The following is a 19,162-nucleotide window of genomic DNA, read 5'->3' on the forward strand; positions in this document are numbered from 1 at the left end:
CAATAAAAAAATCAGCCAGTGATAAAAAGTGCTAACAGCTAAACTAAGATAAACATAAAAATCAGAAACAAATCGGTCACAACAGCAAACCCCAAGCTCCAATTGCTCGCAAAGTCCACCGCCTCAATTTTGGGAAGGTTCATTGTCTATTCAGGTATTCCACAGATGCAGGGTATATCCAGTTGATGGTAGGGATTTAATCCGCTGCTCCTGAGGCTGCACTGAGAAATTTCCCTTTCTCTTCTTTATTCTCAGAGTTCCTAGGGTTCAGCTTTGGTTTTGGCCCTACTTGTGTGTGTAGGTCGCCCTCAGGCATCTGTTTCCGCCCAGACAGGACGGGGCTAAAGCATCGGCTGATTAGGGGGCTCTTGCTCATTCAGGCCAGGGGGGAGGGAGGGGTATGGTAGTTATAATTGGAATGTGGGGCGAGCCTGTGGCGGCAGAAGCCAGTGTGACATTGCAGGAGCCTGAGGCACACCTTGTGTTCTCCCGGTGAACTTGTCCTGGATCACGGGACCCTGGCAGTGGTGTGCTGCACATGCTCCTGGGGGGCTATGGATAATGACCTGTGCTTGCACACAGGATTCTTGGTGGCTGCAGCAGCAGTGTTAGTGTTTCATGCCCATCTCTGGTGTCTGATCTGATAGCTGCGGCTCACGCCTGTCTCTGGAGCTCATTTAGGCGGTGCTCTGCCTTCTGTGGGCAGACAGAGAAGGAATCCCCTCTCCTTGTGAAACAGTGGTGTCTTGTCTCTTAGGGAGGTCCAGACTTTTATCCGGACTCCCTCCTAGCTCGCTGTGGTGCACTAGCCCCCTTCAAGCTGTGTTCACGAAGCCAACCCCAGTCCTCTCCCTGGGATCTGACCTCTGAAGCCAGAGCCTCAGCTCCCAGCCCCCACCTGCCCCGGCGGGTGATCAGACAAGCCTCTCAGGTTGGTGAGTGTTGGTCGGCACTGATCCTCTGTTCAGGAATCTCTCCACTTTGCCCTCTGCGCCCCTGTTGCTGCACTCTCCTCTGTGGCTCTGAAGCTTCCCCCCGCCACCCCCCATCTCTGCCAGTGAAGGGGCTTCGTAGTGGGTGGGAACTTTTTCTCATTCACAGCTTCCTCCCAGAGGTGCATGTTCTGTCCCTATTGTCTGTATTTTTTTTTCTTTTTTCTTTTGCCCTATCCAGTTGCATGGGGTTTTTCTTGCTTTTTGGGAAGTCTGAGGTCTTCTGCCAACGTTCAGTAGGTGTTCTGTAGGCGTTGTTCCACATGTAGATGTACTTTTGATGTATTTGTCGGGAGGAAGGTGATCTCCACATCTTACTCCTCAGCCATCTTCAAGGTCCCTCTCCCAATGAAATTTTAATCAAAATGATTACCTACCAGTGCCAGTACTGCACAGATCTGGCCCCCCTTTGATCTCATCATTTCCCAATTTCTTCCTTAGTTACGTTATTCCAGCCACACAGTTCTTTACAGCAAAGAAAAAACTTTATTGGGGTATACGTGATATAAGAAAAATGACCTACATTTAAAGTATAAAATTTCATAAATTTTGATATTTGTGTCTACCTTTAAAACCATCATCACAGTCAAGATAATAAGCATCTCAAGATGGCTGAGTAGAAGGACGTGCTCTCACTCCCTCTTGCGAGAGCACTGGAATCACAACTAACTGTTGAACAATCATCGACAGCAAGACACTGGAACTCACCAAAAAGATACCCCACATCCAAAGACAAAGGAGAAGCCACAATGAGACAGTAGGAGGGGCACAATCACATTAAAATCAAATCCCATAACTGCTTGGTGGGTGACTCACAAACTGGAGAACACTTATATCACAGAAGTCCACCCACTGGAGTGAAGGTTCTGAGGCCCACGTCAGGCTTCCCAACCTGGGTGTCCAGCAACAGGAGGAAGAATTCCTAGAGAATCAGACTTTGAAGGCTAGCAGGATTTGATTGCAGGACTTCAACAGGATTGGGGGAAACAGAGACTCCACTCTTGGAGGGCACACACAAAGTAGTGTGCGCATCGGGAGCCAGGGGAAGGAGCAGTGACCCCATAGGAAACTAAACCAGACCTACCTGCTAGTGTTGGAGGGTCTCCTGCAGAGGCAGGAGGTGGCTGTGTCTCACCATGAGGACAAGGACACTGGCAGCAGAAGTTCTAGGAAGTACTCCTTGGCGTGAGCCCTCCCAGAGTCTGCCATTAGCCCCACCAAAGAGCTCAGGTATGCTCCAGTGTTGGATTGCCTCAGGCCAAACAACCAACAGGGAGGGAACCCAGCCCCACCCATCAGCACACAAGCGGATTACAGTTTTACTGAGTTCTGCCCACCAGAGGAACAGTCAGCTCTACCCACCACCAGTCCCTACCATCAGGGAACTTGCACCAGCCCCTTAGATAGCCTCATCCACCAGAGGGCAGAAAGCAGAAGCAAGAAAATCTACAATCCTGCAGCCTGTGGAAAAAGAAGCACATTCACAGAAAGATAGACAAGGTGAAAAGGCAGAGGGCTATGTACCAAACGAAGGAACAAGATAAAACCCCAGAAAAACAACTAGATGAAGTTGAGATAGGCAACCTTCCAGAAATATAATTCAGAATAATGATAGTGAAGATGATTCAGGACCTCAGAAAAAGAATGGAGGCAAAGATCGAGAAGATGCAAGAAATGTTTAACAAAGACCTAGAAGAATTAAAGAACAAACACCTAGAGGAATTAAAGAACAAACAAACAGAGATGAACAATACAATAACTGAAATGAAAACGGCACTAGCAGGAATCAGTAGCAGAATAACTGAGGCAGAAGAACGGATAAGTGACCTGGAAGACAGAATGGTGGAATTCATGCCACGGAACAGAATAAAGAAAAAAGAATGAAAAGAAATGAAGACAGCCTAAGAGACCTCTGGGACAACATTAAACACAGCAACATTCACATTATAGGGGTCCCAGAAGGAGAAGAGAGAGAGAAAGGACCCAAGAAAATATTTGAAGAGATTATAGTTGAAAACTTCCCTAACAAGGAAAGGAAATAGCCACCCAAACCCAGAAAGTGCAGAGAGTCCAGGGCAGGATAAATCCAAGGAGAAACACGCCGAGACACATAGTAATCAAATTGACAAAAATTAAAGACAAGGGAAAATTATTGAAAGCAAAAAGGGAAAAACAACAAATAACATACAAGGGAACTCCCATAAGGTTAACAGCTGATTTCTCAGCAGAAACTCTACAAGCCAGAAGGGAATGGCATGACATACTTAAAGTGATGAAAGGGAAGACCTACAACCAAGATTACTCTAACCGGCAAGGATCTCATTCAGATTCGACGGAGAAATCAAAAGCTTTACAGATAAGGAAAAGCTAAGAGAATTCAGCACCACCAAACCATCTCTACAACAAATGCTAAAGGAACTTCTCTAAGTGGTAAACACAAGAGAAGAAAAGGACCTGCAAAAACAAGCCCGAAACAATTAAGAAAATGGTAATAGGAACATACATATCAATAATTACCCTAAATGTGAATGGATTAAATGCTCCAACCAAATGACCCAGGCTCACTGAATGGATACAAAAACAAGACCCATATGTATGCTGTCTATAGGAGACCCACTTCAGACCTAGGGACACATACAGACTGAAAGTGAGGGGATGGAAAAAGATATTCCATGCAAATGGAAATCAAAAGAAAGTTGGAGTAGCAATATTCATATCAGATAAAATAGACTTTAAAATAAAGAATGTTATAAGAAACAAGGAAGGACACTACATAATGGTCAAGGGATCAATCCAAGAAGAAGATTTAACAATTATAAATATATATGCACCCAATATAGGAGAACCTCAATGCATAAGGCAACTGCTAACAGCTATAAAAGAGGAAATCAACAGTAACACAATAATAGTGGGGGACTTTAACACCTCACTTACACCAATGGACAGATCATCCAAACAGAAAATTAATAAGGAAACACAAGTTTTAAATGACACAGTAGACCAGATAGATTTAATTGATATTTATAAGAAATTCCAACCAAAAACAGCAGATTACACTTTCTTCTCAAGTGTGCACGGAACATTCTCCAGGATAGATCACATCTTGGGTCACAAATCAAGCCTCAGTAAATTTAAGAAAATTGAAATCATATCAAGCATCTTTTCTGACCACAATGCTATGAGATTAGAAATCACTTACAGGGAAAAAAACATAAAAAACACAAACACATGGAGGTTAAACAATACGTTACTAAATAACGAAGAGATCACTGAAGAAATCAAAAAATACCTAGAGACAAATGGCAACCAAAACACGATGGTCGGAAACCTATGGGATGCAGCAAAAGCAGTTCTAAGAGGGAAGTTTATAACAATACAAGCCTATCTCAAGAAACAAGTAAACTCTCAAGTAAACAATCTAACCTTACACCTAAAGGAACTAGAGAAAGAAGAACAAAGAAAACCCAAAGTTATTTGAAGGAAAGAAATCATAAAGATCAGAGCAGAAATAAATGAAACAGAGACAAAGAAAACAATAGCAAAGATCAATAAAACTAAAAGCTGGTTCTTTGAGAAGATAAACAAAATTGATAAACTATTAGCCAGACTCATCAAGAAAAAGAGGGAGAGGACTCAAATCAAGAAAATTAGAAATGAAAAAGAGGAAGTTACAACAGACACCGGGGAAATACAAAGCATCCTAAGAGACTACTACAAGCAACTCTATTCCTATAAAATGGACAACCTGGAAGAAATGGACAAATTCTTAGCAAGATACAACTTTCCAAGACTGAACCAGGAAGAAATAGAAAATATGAACAGACCAATCACAAGTAATGAAATTGAAACTGTGATTAAAAATCTTCCAACAAACAAAAGCCCAGGACCAGATGGCTTCACAGGTGAATTCTATCAAACATTTAGAGAAGAGCTAACACCCATCCTTCTCAAACTCCTCCAAAAATTTGCAGAGGAAGGAACACTTCCAAACTCATTCTACGAGGCCGGCATCACCCTGATACCAAAACCAGACAAAAATACTACAAAAAAAGAAAATTACAGGCCAATGTCACTGATGAATATAGATGCAAAAATCCTCAACAAAATACTAGCAAACAGAATCCAACAGCACATTAAAAGGATCATACAGCATGATCAAGTGGGATTTATCCCAGGGATGCAAGGATTCTTCAGTACATGCAAATCAATCAATGTGATACACCATATTAACAAATTGAAGAATAAAAACCATATGATCATCTCAATAGATGTAGAAAAAGCTTTTGACAAAATTCAACACCCATTTATGATAAAAACTCTCCAGAAAGTGCGCATAGAGGGAATCCACCTCAAAATAATAAAGGCCATATATGAGAAACCCACAGCTAACATCATTCTCAGTGGTGAAAAACTGAAAGCATTTCCTGTAAGATCAGGAACAAGACAAGGATGTCCACTCTTGCCACTATTATTCGACATAGTTTTGGAAGTCCTAGCCATGGTAATCAGAGAAAAAAAGAAATAAAAGGAAAACAAACTGGAAAAGAAGAAGTAAAACAGTCAGTGTTTGCAGATGATCTGATACTGTACATAGAGAATCCTAAAAATGCCACCAGAAAACTACTAGAGCTAATCAATGAATTTGGTAAAGTAGTAGGATACAAAATTAATGCACAGAAATCTCTTGCATTCCTATACACTAATGATGAAAAATCTGAAAGAGAATTTAAGGATGCATTCCAATTTACCATTGCAACAAAAAGAATAAAATACCTAGGAATAAACCTACTTAGGGAGACAAAAGACCTGTATGCCGAAAACTATAAGGCACTGATGAAAGAAATTAAAGATGATATCAGCAGATGGAGAGATATACCATGTTCTTGGATTGGAAGAATCAATATTGTGAAAATGACTCTACTACCCAAAGCAATCTACAGATTGCATGCAATCCCTATCAAATTACCAATGGTATTTTTTACAGAACTAGAAGAAAAAAATCTTAAAATTTGTATGGAGACACAAAAGACCCCGAATAGCCAAAGCAGTGTTGAGGGAAAAAAAAGGAGCTGGAGGAATCAGACTCCCTGACTTCAGACTATACTACAAAGCTACAGTAATCAAGAGATTCTGGTACTGGCACAAAAAGAGAAATATAGATCAATGGAACAGGATAGAAAGCCCAGAGAAAAACCCACACACCTATGGTTAACTAATCTATGACAAAGGAGGCAAGGATATACAATGGAGAAAACACAGTGTCTTCAGTAAGTGGTGCTGGGAAAACTGGACAGCTACATGTAAAAGAATGAAATTAGAACACTCCGTTACACCATACACAGAAATAAAGTCAAAATTGATTAGAGACCTAAGTGTAAGAGTGGACACTATAAAACTCTTAGAGGAAAACATAGGAAGAACACTCTTTGACATATATCACAGCAAGATCTTTTTTGATCCACCTCCTAGAGTAATGGAAATAAAAACAAAAATAAACAAATGGGACCTAATGAAACTTAAAAGCTTTTGCAAAGCAAACTACAAACAAGATGAAAAGTCAACCCTCAGAATGAGAGAAAATATTTGCAAACAAATCAATGGACAACGGAGTAATGTCCAAGATATATATACAGCACATGCAGCTCAATATTAAAAAAACAAACAACCCAATCAAAAAATGGGTAGAAGGCTTAAATACACATTTCTCCAAAGAAGACATACAAAGGGCCAAGAAGCACATGAAAAGCTGGTCAACTTTACTAATTATTAGAGAAATGCAAATCAAAACTACAATGAGGTGGCACCTCACACCAGTTAGAATGGGCATCATCAGAAAATCTACAAACAACAAATGCTGGAGAGTGTGGGCAGAAAAGGGAACCCTCTTGCACTGTTGGTGGGAATGTAAATTGATACAGCCACTATGGAGAACAGTATGGAGGTTCTTAAAAAACTAAAAATAGAATTACCATATGACCCGGCAATCCCACTACTGGGCATATACCCAGAGAAAACCATAATTCAAAAAGACACATGCACCCCAATGTTCATTGCAGCACTGTTTACAATAGCCAGGTCATGGAAGCAACCTAAATGCCCATTGACAGACGAATGCATAAAGAAATGTGGTATGTGTATACGTACAATGAAATATTTCTTGGCCATAAAAAGGAATGAAATTGGGTCATTTGTAGAGACGTGGATGGATCTAGAGACTGTCATACAAAGTGAAGTAAGTCAGAAAGAGAAAAACAAATATATATTAACGCATATATGTGGAACCTAGAAAAATGGTAAAGACGAACCGGTTTGTAGGGCAGAAATTGAGACACAGATGTAGAGAACAAATGTATGGACACCAGGTGGGGAAAGTAGCGGGGGGGTGGTGGTGGTGGTGTGATGAATTGGGAGATTGGGATTGACATGTATACACTAATACGTATAAAATGGATAACTGATAAGCACCTGCTGTATAAGAAAATAAATAAAATTTTTAAAAAAGATAATAAGCATCTCTGTCACCCCCTAAAATTTCTGCATTCTCATTTGTAGTCTTCTTCCCATGCCTACCCCTTCTCCCCATCGTGAGACAATCACTGATCTGCTTTCTCTTGGTATAGACTAGTTTTATTTTCTAAAATTTTATATAAATGGAAACATACAGCATGTACTTTCTTTGCTGGCTTTTTTCATTCAGCATAATTATTTTGAGGTTCATTTGTGTTGTGGTATTGGCATGTATCATTCGTTTTCATAACTGAGTACTTTTACGGTATATCGATATAGCACAATCTGTTTATACATTTACTTGTTGATGGACATTTGGATTATTTCTTGGTTTTAGCTATTATAAATAAAACTGCTATGAGCATTCACATACAATTCTGGTTATAGACATATGCTTTCATTTCTTTTAGGTAAATAAATAGGTATAGGATGGCTAGGTATAGGTATACAGAATAGACTGTATATACAGTATTGAGAATCTTTCCCAAAAGAGGTTCTTCACTTATTTATATTTTGGAGTGTTTGATTAGACCTGGGAAGTTTGATGTTTGTTTTCTTATTTACGTAATACTATATTCTGCCCCTGTTTAGAAGTTGTTCAAGTGAAATCTTTCTTTAGGAAGCCTGAATTAATGAATGTTATTGTATCTTCCCCTGTAGCCTTATTTTACGGGCCATTTTGAGCCTTAATAATCTTTTTTTTTAAATATGATATTTTAAGATGAGCTTGTTGATTTTTTAAAAAAATTATTTTATTTTTAAAAATTTTTGGCTGCATCGGGTCTTAGTTGTGGCATGCGGGATCTTCATCGTGGCATGCGGGATCTTCGTTGAGGCATGCGGGATCTTTTGTTGTGGCACAGGCTCTTCGTTGTGGCGCGGGCTCTTCGTTGCATCGCGTGGGCTTCTCTCGAGTTGTGGCATGCAGGTTTTCTTTTCTCTCGTTGTGGCGTACAGACTCCAGGGCGCGTTGGCTCTTTAGTTGTGGTGTGGTGCGTGGGTTCCAGAGCACGTGGGCTCTGTCGTTTGCGGCACGCGGGCTCTAGCTGAGGCGCAGGAGCTCAGTAGTTGTGGTGTGCGGGCTTAGTTGCCCTGCAGCATGTGGGATCTTAGTTCCCTGACGAGGGATCGGACCCGAGTCCCCTGCTTTGTAAGGCGGATTCTTTACCACTGGACCACCAGGGAAGTCCCTGATCTTTAATAATCTTAAGCATAGCATAGATTCTTTGGCACTTCTCCACCCATAATAAACTACAAAAAATTTTTAAAGAGTTCTATAATTGTTAAAGTTGGTAAATAATGGAATACCTTTAAAATGATGATGATTGAGTCAAATATATTCTTGGATGCTTGGTTTTGTGCCTCAACAATAGTATCATTGAATTCAGTTAGTATAGAAAAGAAACCTGGTAGTTTATGTTTTACGTGCAGTATAGGTCAATTTCCCTCTAACAGCAATTGACATAAAAATGATAGTTTACATAGTAGAATTATAGGCTGGCAGCCGTCATTTGCCTAGTGATCCAATGCAATAATTTCTAATCATTTTTCCTCAATCTTAATAGATTCTTGTGTGAACAAGGCAAAAGTTGAAGAAAGTGAACAAAAAGCAGCAGAATTTTCAAAGAAGGTAAGACTTATCAAATACTGGCCGTAATTATGAAATGTAAAATTTAATCACAATACATATTCTACCTTGTTTCCTTATACGAGGGCTTATAAATGTTATTTCAGTTATATAGTTCTTTATGTTTCTGGATTCAGGCACCACCACAGAATATTGATTTCTTTCCTGATAAGATAAGGTTGCTACTGTTCCCTGCTCATCACCTTTAATCCATTATGGAAGAAGAACACTAACCATATTCTACTAAAGTGATAAATGAAATAAAATTAGGTTGCTGGAAGCATATAGTTTGAAATGGTCAACCAAAACACATTCCCCCATTGCTTTCCTGCAGCTCTCACTTAACAGTAGGTAGCTCCTTGGAGAACTGTGGAGATGTTTAGCTAGTCTTATCTGTTATGTTCTTTAAATCAGTGCTATTGATAGAAACAGAATGATGCGTATTTTCTTTCTCTTTGTCTCTCTCTGCTTAGACTTACCTTCTTTGAATTTTGTAATTACCATTTTTAAAGTGATGCTGCTACTCCATGTATGTAGTCTTGGTGGAATTTGAGGTTCCCCTTTCTTTGTGTAAAGCCTTATGTAAATGCCAACTTTATGAATATCTGAATTTTATTTAGATCTCAGATGGTCTTTTCCTTGTTTCATGAAAGCATAGCTACAATTTTATGAGCTTCTACCGAAAGTGGCATTGTTTGGTTTTAGACCCTATAAAGCATTAGTATAGTATTTCTCTCCTGTTGGTGGAAGGAGAAGGATTGAAGCTCAAGTCTAAAAGCTCTACAGTTTTGAGTCTTTTGACAGCAAGATAAAGTGCTTACATATTGCTGTCTCTTGAAAGTTATGACTTACCTTGGAGATTAGATAATCACTTTTGCTATCACTCTAGAAATTACAGAGTATTACTGAAGTTACTTCAGGGCATCTGAAGAAATGTTTTTGCTCTTTCTGTTACTAGAATAGATTTTAAGCGCTTGAGCATAAAATGTTTGTGTGAAGCCGTCATTTTTATTGGTGAAGGAAACTGTACACTTTTCGATTAGTAGACCTTTATATTTCTAATGTTCTTGTTTTAAGTAGCACATTTGAAATTCCCTTTGAGAATCTTAGGATCTCTTTTTCTCTGGCACTGTGATTAGATACCACAAGACTGGAGCAAATTGTGATGATCTATCTGGTAAAAATTTCTGTAAGCATCTGTTATTGGAAAAGGAGTCCTGAAATAATAAAAAAGAAATTTCAGTGTTTGATGCTTTATTCTCCTCGCCAACATTTAGAATGAAAACATGTATGGTCTCCCAGTGGTTATCTGTGTGCCTTCTCTTATTCTGGGTGATTTTAAGAGGCAGAATAAAGTAGTAAAAAAAAAAAAAGAAAAAGAAAAATTAAGGGGGCAGCTAGAATGAGAAGCGATAGTTGTAAGATGTGATCTCAGTGTTTCTGCTAATTAGCTGTGACTTTAAGCTACTTACTCTCCTTGGATCTTAATTTTTTCATCCTTAAAAGGAGAGGATAACGTTAGTGGACTTGTAAGAAGTCTTCCAGCTCACATATCTCAGGCTTCTCTGATTCCTACTCTGGGTTTACAGATTAAGATCGTTTTAAATTACAAGCAGAAGCCTTGTGTGCCTCTCTGCAAGTGTACTAATAAACCATTTGTAGAGCAAAATTGTAGTGTGCTTGTGTGGACAGCATGCTTGAGAAGCACACAGGAGAAGATAACTCTGGCAAGGAGGCTGGGAGTATAGAATCAGATCAATTTTTTAAAAAATATTTATTTATTTATTTGGTTGCTCTGGGTCTCAGTTGCGGTAGGTGGGCTCCTTAGTTGTGGCAGGGGGGCTTCTTTGTTGCGGCAGGCAGGCTCCTTAATTGTGGCTCATGGCCTCCTTATTTGTGGCATACAAACTCTTAATTGAGACATGCATGTGGGATCTAGTTACCTGACCAGGGATTGAACCCAGGCCCCCTGCATTGGGAGACGGGGTCTTAACCACTGCGCCACCAGGGAAGTCCCAGAATCAGATCAATCTTAACATGGATACTAGTGAAGTCAAAAAAGCTCCGTCTTCTCAGTGACCTAGGAAACAAGGTCATTTGCTGATACTGAAGGATCAGGGTAAGTTTGAAATGTAAAGAGATTAGAAACGATTTGGACCAACCTCTGTGGGACATTTTCCCAGGACTCAAGTAGAGATGAATAAAATAATTAAGTATTGCAGGTTTGACTCAAACACTATTATCCACTTTGCTCACCCACTCTTTCTTCAGACTGGATCTGAATGGCATTTTATAATTTCCAAAAGTCAAGTCTACTATAAGGAGGAATATTTATTAACAGTAAACACACTTTTTCCTTGTTCCACAAACTCTAAAGGCAGTTTTTGGCAGTAAGATATATCACTTTTAAAAACATAAATAACATTGTTGGAATAATGTATAGACTTCTAAAATAACTTGAAGTGACAGTGACAATAAAGGGCAAATGTTCTATAGCTGGACATGAGCGGTATTCACCTGACTGAGGTAAGTGCTGGGCAGGATGCAGTAAATGGATAGTCACCATTCTGATGGTCTCTTTGGCTTAGCACGCTGTAATTTAACCTCTCATTTTCCCTCTTATGACGTTTTATACAAGTGTTTTGGTTAACCATCTGAATGAGAATGCCATTAGAGCATATATCATTCTACTGTCAGATTTTGTGGAGCATCACTTTTTGAATGCTAGACAATTAAGATTATAATAAAAATAGTCTGATTTGTATTAATGTACATCCATTTGAACGTTCTAAAAGTACAGTCTCTTTTCAAGATTAAATATAGTTTTAAAGAGTTGAACTGCTTGATTCCTAATTTTTAGGTTTCATTTTCTAATTAAATAAACTTAAAAGTATGGGATGAAACATTAAAAAAAACCATGATTAATTCTAAAACATAACTTTCAATAACAAAACAACAAAAATGTCCATTATATATGAAGAGATCCTTCTTAGTCCACCCTTTTAAAATTTTGTTTAGTATTTTTTTTTCAGAAGTGAAAATGGGTTTTTTTACCTTGGGCTGGGGACATAGTTCTTCTTTACTACCACCCCATCCCCACGGAGGTGCTCAATTGCCATAAAATAATCAAGAGCTCTGATTTTCTGAGTGGCCCAGGAAATTTAAGAAGCAAAAGACACTCCACTTATTTAATACATATTGCTGTTTAAGGCTTTCTCAAAACTGTATTATTAAGTGTACATTTATGGTGGTGATCATTGCAGTTCGATGAAGAATTCACAGCTCGACAGGAAGCTCAAGCTGAGCTTCAAAAAAGAGAAGAAAAAATCAAAGAGCTTGAAACAGAAATCCAACAACTTCGAACCCAGGTAATGAAACAAGATACAGACTTTGTGTCATGGCACATTGAGTTCAAAGGTAGAAAACTATCTTGTTAGATGGAGGGAAAAATGTGACCAGAAGCAGACTTTCTGGTAGTTTGCCAGTTTACTTGAAATAACTACAGATTTGATTTTCCAGGACAATAAATCATTTTAATGTTTGGATAAAAATACGGCATTCGTTGCATAAACTGCCCTGAATATTTTTAATGGAATGTATTACACAAGCAAAACTCTTTCTTGAGGTGAAATTTTCATGATGATTTGAAAAATTGGATGCATAGTATTTTCTTTCAAAGGGAATGTGGAAATGCTCCTTAAAGCTTTTTGAGATCTCTTTAAATCTCGACTACCATAATTTCAAAATCTATAAACTTTATATTTCCACCTACATTCCCTATGATGAAAACCCCCCATATACACTTAAAATCTTAATTATGGTGTCTAAATTTTAGAGCTGATTACATACTCTCAACACAACATATTTTTAAAATGAATATAAAGAAACATAAGATTAGTTTTTAGCCTCATAGATGCCCAGTAGGGTGTTTGTTGGTTGACTAGGTCTGTTTCTGTCAATCTACTGAAAAGTGACTTCAGAAGTCAACAGTGAACTCCACATTACCCAATGCAGTGGCCTTTTCCTACCCTTAGCCTCTTTCACTTATCTGTAATATTTGATAATTTCTTTTCACTCAATCTCTCTTTTTTGTGTCATCTGACTTCGTTTTCTACATGTCTCAGAACTCAGTTTCTCTTTGTTTTCATCCTCCAAATGATGACATTCCCCAGTGTTCTGTCCTCTGCTCTTTTTTCTCTGTATGTCCTTGCACTAATATCCCATCCAATATCATAAATTCAAATATCACCTTTTAGTAGGTGTCAAGTCCCCTGGGTTTGTCATCTATTTCCAGCTCTTGATTAGATCTCCGCATGGGCAGGTCCTGCTGCATGTTGAAATCAAACCCATTATTTGTGGTCACTTCTCTGTCCTCAAACCAGCTTGGTCTCCATTCTTATTTGTTTAAATTTTACCACCAATTTTTTTTTTATTGTGAAGCTGGAGTTGTCCTAGCCTTTTCCCCGCCCTGCCTCCTGATAGATTATTAAGTTGGTCACTGTTTTATGTCAGTTCTTCCTCTTTTTTTCCCTTTGTATCAAAACCCTGAACCCCCCAGGGCCACTCTCTCATTCCATCCTGCCTGGAATATTACAGTAGTTTCCGAACTTTCCGCCATGCCTATAGTCTCTTCCTCTTCAGATTCATGCTTTATGTCAGTTGCAAATTAATCTTCTTAAAACACTGCCCTGATTATTGTCACTCCAGGCTTTAATATGTTCAATGGTTGCCTGTTGCATTCAGGATTAAAGAAAAAATCTCCTTACCGGGAATTTGAAGGCCTTCTATCCCGGGCTCCCTTATCTCCCCTTTGCAGCCTCGTCTCTGCTCCCCTAACTCCAGCCTCTGTTGCAGCTAAGTCACCTTTCCTCCTCCCTTCACATGTAGAATTTACTGTCTCCACACTTTTCCTTCAGCCAGCATTTCCCAGACATTAGTTACAGAGATGCTAATAGGTTTTTCATGAGGAAAGCATTCCATAGTCCAATAAATTTGGTACGCTTGAAATTCTCCTCTTGGAGATTCATCATTCTCATTAGCATACTAAAGGGTCTGAGATGGCCTACATTAAAGAAACCTGTCAAACTCTTTTTCCTACAGCTTTCTCAAACTCATTTAGCCACAGAACCCTTATCTCAGACCACCTATTAACATCTCCTGCAGAAGAGTTTGTTCATGGAACTTAGTTGAGAAATGCTGACTTAGGTTATTCTCTCTCAGAAACGCCCTCCCTTGCTCCTCTGTGCCAATGAAACATCTCCTTTAAGTATCAGCTCAGTATAACATCCTTTGGAAAGCGTCCCCCAGAACTCTGGGAATTTCTTTGAACTTTTATATCACTTTTGTAGACCACTCCTATCATATTTGGTTGTGTGCCTGCTTTATCCTTCCCCTGCAGCATAAACACTTTGAGGATAATGTCTTTACTTCCTGTGCTTACTCTTATTAAAGTCCCTACTGCACCTAGCACAGGGCCTTACCATTTAATTGCGTAGTTGCTTATTTATTATCAACGGATCTGGAAAAGTGCAGAGTCACACATTACTTTCTAGTGCACCCCAAATTGTGTCAAATAGTAAATGGTCCATTTGCCGTATTCAATTCTCAATACTCTATTGTGGTCTCATTTAATTGTTCCATTCCTAATTGTTCATAGGAGGGAAGAAAAGGGCTGATATGATTTGATTTTAAGGCTGGTGGCATTTGAGATTTTTATTCAATTTGTAAAATATCTATTTAACTTGAGTAAAAAGTCCTATTTTAAAGTAATAGCATTTTTGTGGTTACACAAGTTTTATATCATAAACATGGTCTCATAGAGGCAAAATTTTATGTTTACAAGCAAGTATTACTTTCATTTTGCTGTCAATTAATACAAAAAATGGGATACACATTTTACCTTTCAAATTATTAAACAAATCCATTTATATACAAAACTTGTAGGGTAAATTACTAATTTACTGAACTTTTCAGAAAAATTATTTTAATTTTCCTCAGAATTTCTTTGCTATCTCAATAAAGATTGGAAAAATCAGACTGTTTTCTATAGTTTTGCTGCATTAAAAATAAAATAGAAAGAATTTGCATATTTTAATCCTATCCTTTTTCCTAATCTCAGGAGGGGATTGCATTCCAGGAGAGGATTGTCATTTAAGTGTATAAACACTTTAGTTGTATATATGTATATACACACATAAACATTCATATGTGTGAATAAAATATTTGTGGACAATGTGCATTGAATATTAGGAGAAACATTTCTGTGATGCTGTTTACCTGTGATTGTTAATTTTTAACATTCTTGTAAATGGGTCAATCCTTTAAATTGATTGTTTCAAAAATAGGCCTCCACTTATTTATTATGTAACGATAATTCTAAGTTTGTTTAGTTCAATTAAGTAGTCCTTGGAGGAAATTCGTATTAGTAAAGATTAGAAGAGTTTCTCCCCAAATAAAAATAACACTATACCAAGACATGTTAATAGTTTTAAACTTCTCATTCAGTTAGTCTAATGTCGTATCTCAATTACAGAAGATACGTGTTCATTTGTAGGACTTTCTTAGGAATGTTTATAATTAACAAACTCACTTTCATATCCATTTTCATTTCGGAAAGTAAACCATTGTCATCAGTAATGGTTTAAGGAAACAGGTCCAGATTAATAATCAAAAAGTGGGCAATATGGAATGCAGTGATCTCCGTCAGCTGTCATCCATCATTATTAGAGAATGAGCTTGAAGTTCCTTTCTGGTGGGAGAAATAAGTTGTAATCTGCTCATACTGCAAGCTGTAATTAATTCCACTCAAGGCAGCTGACACCCATTCGTTAGGAGCTAGTCTGTTGTAGTGGAAAGAGGACTGCCTTAGATATGAGAAGAACCACAGGTAAATCTTAATCATATTTCAGACTGTGCAACCTTTGGTTAGTCATTGAACCTCTTTGCAGTTACAGTTTCCTCATCTATAAGCGGTGAGATAAAAATACCCAACCTACATTATAGGGTTATAATAAGGATGAAAAGAAATAATAGATGTAAAAACATTGATAAACCTGTATTATTATGCAATGGATGTTACTTAGCATTAATTCTTGGTATTAGAAGATAGCTAAGTTACTGGTGCTATGAGACAGACTCTTCGTGTAAAGCTAATCGGCCCCAAGGGAATTAAATCAGTTATTTTGTATTAATCATCTTGTATTCATACCAACTAGTCTTAACAGGCCCAAGCCATATACAGTACTTCTTCTTTGCATATATTTATAATGACAGGTAAGTTTTCATTATTTTGGAGGAGTGTTTCACAAAATCTTTGAGCATGCCAACTTTCCTAGCCTTAGTATATGAGCAGAGTTAGTCATTATCCAGGGTTTAGAATGCTTATCAAAAATCTATGCAAGTCTTTTTCATGTATTCTTAAGCCCTTAGATGTTGCTAAATTAAATAAATCTTAAACAACCCAACCACAAATGTCTACTGATAAGTTTTCTTTGCTACTATACTTTACTGTAAGCATTTAAATAAGCATTGGGTTATTTTATATTTCAGGGACATGGACTCTCAGGTTCAACAGGAATTCCAGGCCCTCCCCTACCACCTCCATTGCCAGGTGCTGGGCCACCCCCGCCCCCACCTCCACCAGCGCCACCTCTACCCAGAGGAGGTCCCCCTCCTCCTCCACCTCCTTTACCTGGGGTACATGGAATAGCATCACCACTGCCTTTGTTTGGGGGACCTCCTCCACCACCTCCCCTTGGAGGAGTTCCTCCTCCTCCTCCAGGAACACTTGATTTGCCATATGGAATGAAGCATAAAAAAATATATAAACCTGAGGTGTCCATGAAGAGGATCAATTGGTCAAAGGTAATACTATGACTATAGCTTTATGGCTTTGTCTAGTCATAGTTGCTCATTAATGTGTGAATGATGGTATTGCTACTTATAAGTATGATACAATAATTGAGAACATGACCACTGATTGTTTTGCTTTCACTTGTGAGTTCACCATCTTATGTTCATCTTTCATAGCTGGAGAATTGGAAACTCCACAGACAACTTGAAATTAACATAGAAGACAAAAGGAAAATCAAAGTGAAAGTGGTTTTAGAGATTAGTATATGAAAAATAATTTTGATTCTTTTACCAATGTTAATTTTAATTGCTATAACATTCTTAAATATAATCTTTGTATTAATGGGCCTTTTTAAAAAAAATTTATTTATTTATTTTTACTTATGGCTGTGTTGGGTTTTCGTTTCTGTGCGAGGGCTTTCTCTAGTTGTGGCAAGCGGGGGACACTCCTCATCACGGTGCGCGGGCCTCTCACTATCACGGCCTCTTGTTGCGGAGCACAGGCTCCAGACGCGCAGGCTCAGTAGTTGTGGCTCACGGGCCTAGTTGCTCCGCGGCATGTGGGATCTTCCCAGATCAGGGCTCGAACCCGTGTCCCCTGCATTGGCAGGCAGATTCTCAACCACTGCGCCACCAGGGAAGCCCTAATGGGCCTTTTTATCTTAGTTATTTTTTCTTAGAAAATTATTAGTTTTTTTTTAGTTTTAAACTTTCAGATAGTGTGGAATCGCTGACAGTATTCAGTAGAGACATAAACTAATTGTTTTTTTATATGATGTGTGAAAGATTTTTCTCTTGAATGTTATTTTGCTTTATTATTATCAAATAACATGTCTTATAAAAAGCTTATTATCAAGATTGACACATTCCACATTCACTGGGAACTAATCTAATGAAAATACAATTACCCAGGCCACCATTTGGGTAAATGTCTATTCCAAGAACATAGTTACAGTGATATCTGACAATATCTACATATTAAATTGGTTTGACCAGAATAATGGTTAAATCAGTTTTAAAATTAAGCATATACTTATGCTTTGCTCATAAGAGTAAATGAGGTATAAATGTTTTTGGAATGTAGTTATTTTTTGTTAGGCACAATCGACCAAACTATAGGACCCAGAAGCTGCTGGCCCAGTTATCTGTGTGTGTAAATGTAATGATATGTTAATTTAGCAATTAAGCATATAGTGTAATGGCACTTACATATCACAAAGCATCATGATATGTACTGGAAAATGCACAGTTCTAATATTGGGTTTCAGTGTAGTGGCTGAGAGCACAATTCTGTGGAGCTACACTGCCTGGATTTGAAAGCCATCTTCGCCATTTACTAGCTTGGGCAGCCACTCAGACTTCCTGGGGCTCGGTTTCCTCATCTTTAACATGGAGATAATAACAGGTCCTACTTCAAAGGATTATTGTGAGGATTAGATGAGATGAGTTAATGTGTGAAATCACTTAAAAGAGTACCTGACACATTTTAGGAGGTATGTTAAGTGTCAGTTATTATGGTTATTTTCTGCAACCATGGGAAATTTACTTTTCTGAATCTCAGTTTCCCCATTGTTAAAAATCCAGGAGCAAGAAGAAGGTATGTAAGTTGGGGGGAGGGATTTACTAAATTATTTATAAGATTCCTTCCAGTAGAAGATTTTTTGAAATGTAATTTGCTACATGGCCTATTGCTGTTGTGTATTTTTCTGTACACCAGTAGAAGTCTATGACTTTCCCAATGAATGTTAACTTAAAAAGTGTTGTTTTGATAGATCCTAAAATTGATTTAGTAGATAGATGAATAAAGGTAATATCATTCAACCTTGGTGAAAGTGAATTCTTTGAAAAATTAAATATGAAGTAATAATTTAGAAACTTATCTTTGTTACTTTTGTTTCAGATTGAACCCAAAGAATTGTCTGAGAACTGTTTCTGGTTGAAAGTTAAGGAGGAGAAGTTTGAAAATCCAGATCTCTTTGCAAAATTGGCACTGAATTTCGCTACCCAGATAAAAGGTATATTTTATTTTTTAATATAGAGTTCTTGTTCTGATATATTGAATTCAGTGCTTTGCTAAAAATTTCTAGTAATGTGTACATATATAATTTTTTGGGCAGAGTCAAACATAATTAGATTGACGTATTAACTGTATTTTACCTAGCAACGAAAGAAGGATAGCTTTTTT

At 38.0% G+C, this 19,162-nt stretch overlaps 1 protein-coding gene across 7 annotated transcripts in view; it reads left to right on the plus strand.

Moving 5' to 3' along the window:
* Positions 1-19,162, plus strand: part of DIAPH2 (diaphanous related formin 2) — an 865,471-nt gene that overhangs the window by 274,419 nt on the left and 571,890 nt on the right. For all 7 annotated transcript variants that reach the window (XM_082447366.1, XM_082447367.1, XM_082447365.1 and 4 more), the window contains 4 exons: positions 9,065-9,129; positions 12,390-12,494; positions 16,675-16,989; positions 18,878-18,992. In XM_082447366.1, the coding sequence (XP_082303492.1) occupies positions 9,065-9,129; positions 12,390-12,494; positions 16,675-16,989; positions 18,878-18,992 (600 nt within the window). The remainder of the gene's footprint in view (positions 1-9,064; positions 9,130-12,389; positions 12,495-16,674; positions 16,990-18,877; positions 18,993-19,162) is intronic.

The sequence above is a fragment of the Balaenoptera physalus genome, assembly GCF_965194825.1.
Source record: "Balaenoptera physalus genome assembly, chromosome: X".
Taxonomy (NCBI): Eukaryota; Metazoa; Chordata; class Mammalia; order Artiodactyla; family Balaenopteridae; genus Balaenoptera; species Balaenoptera physalus.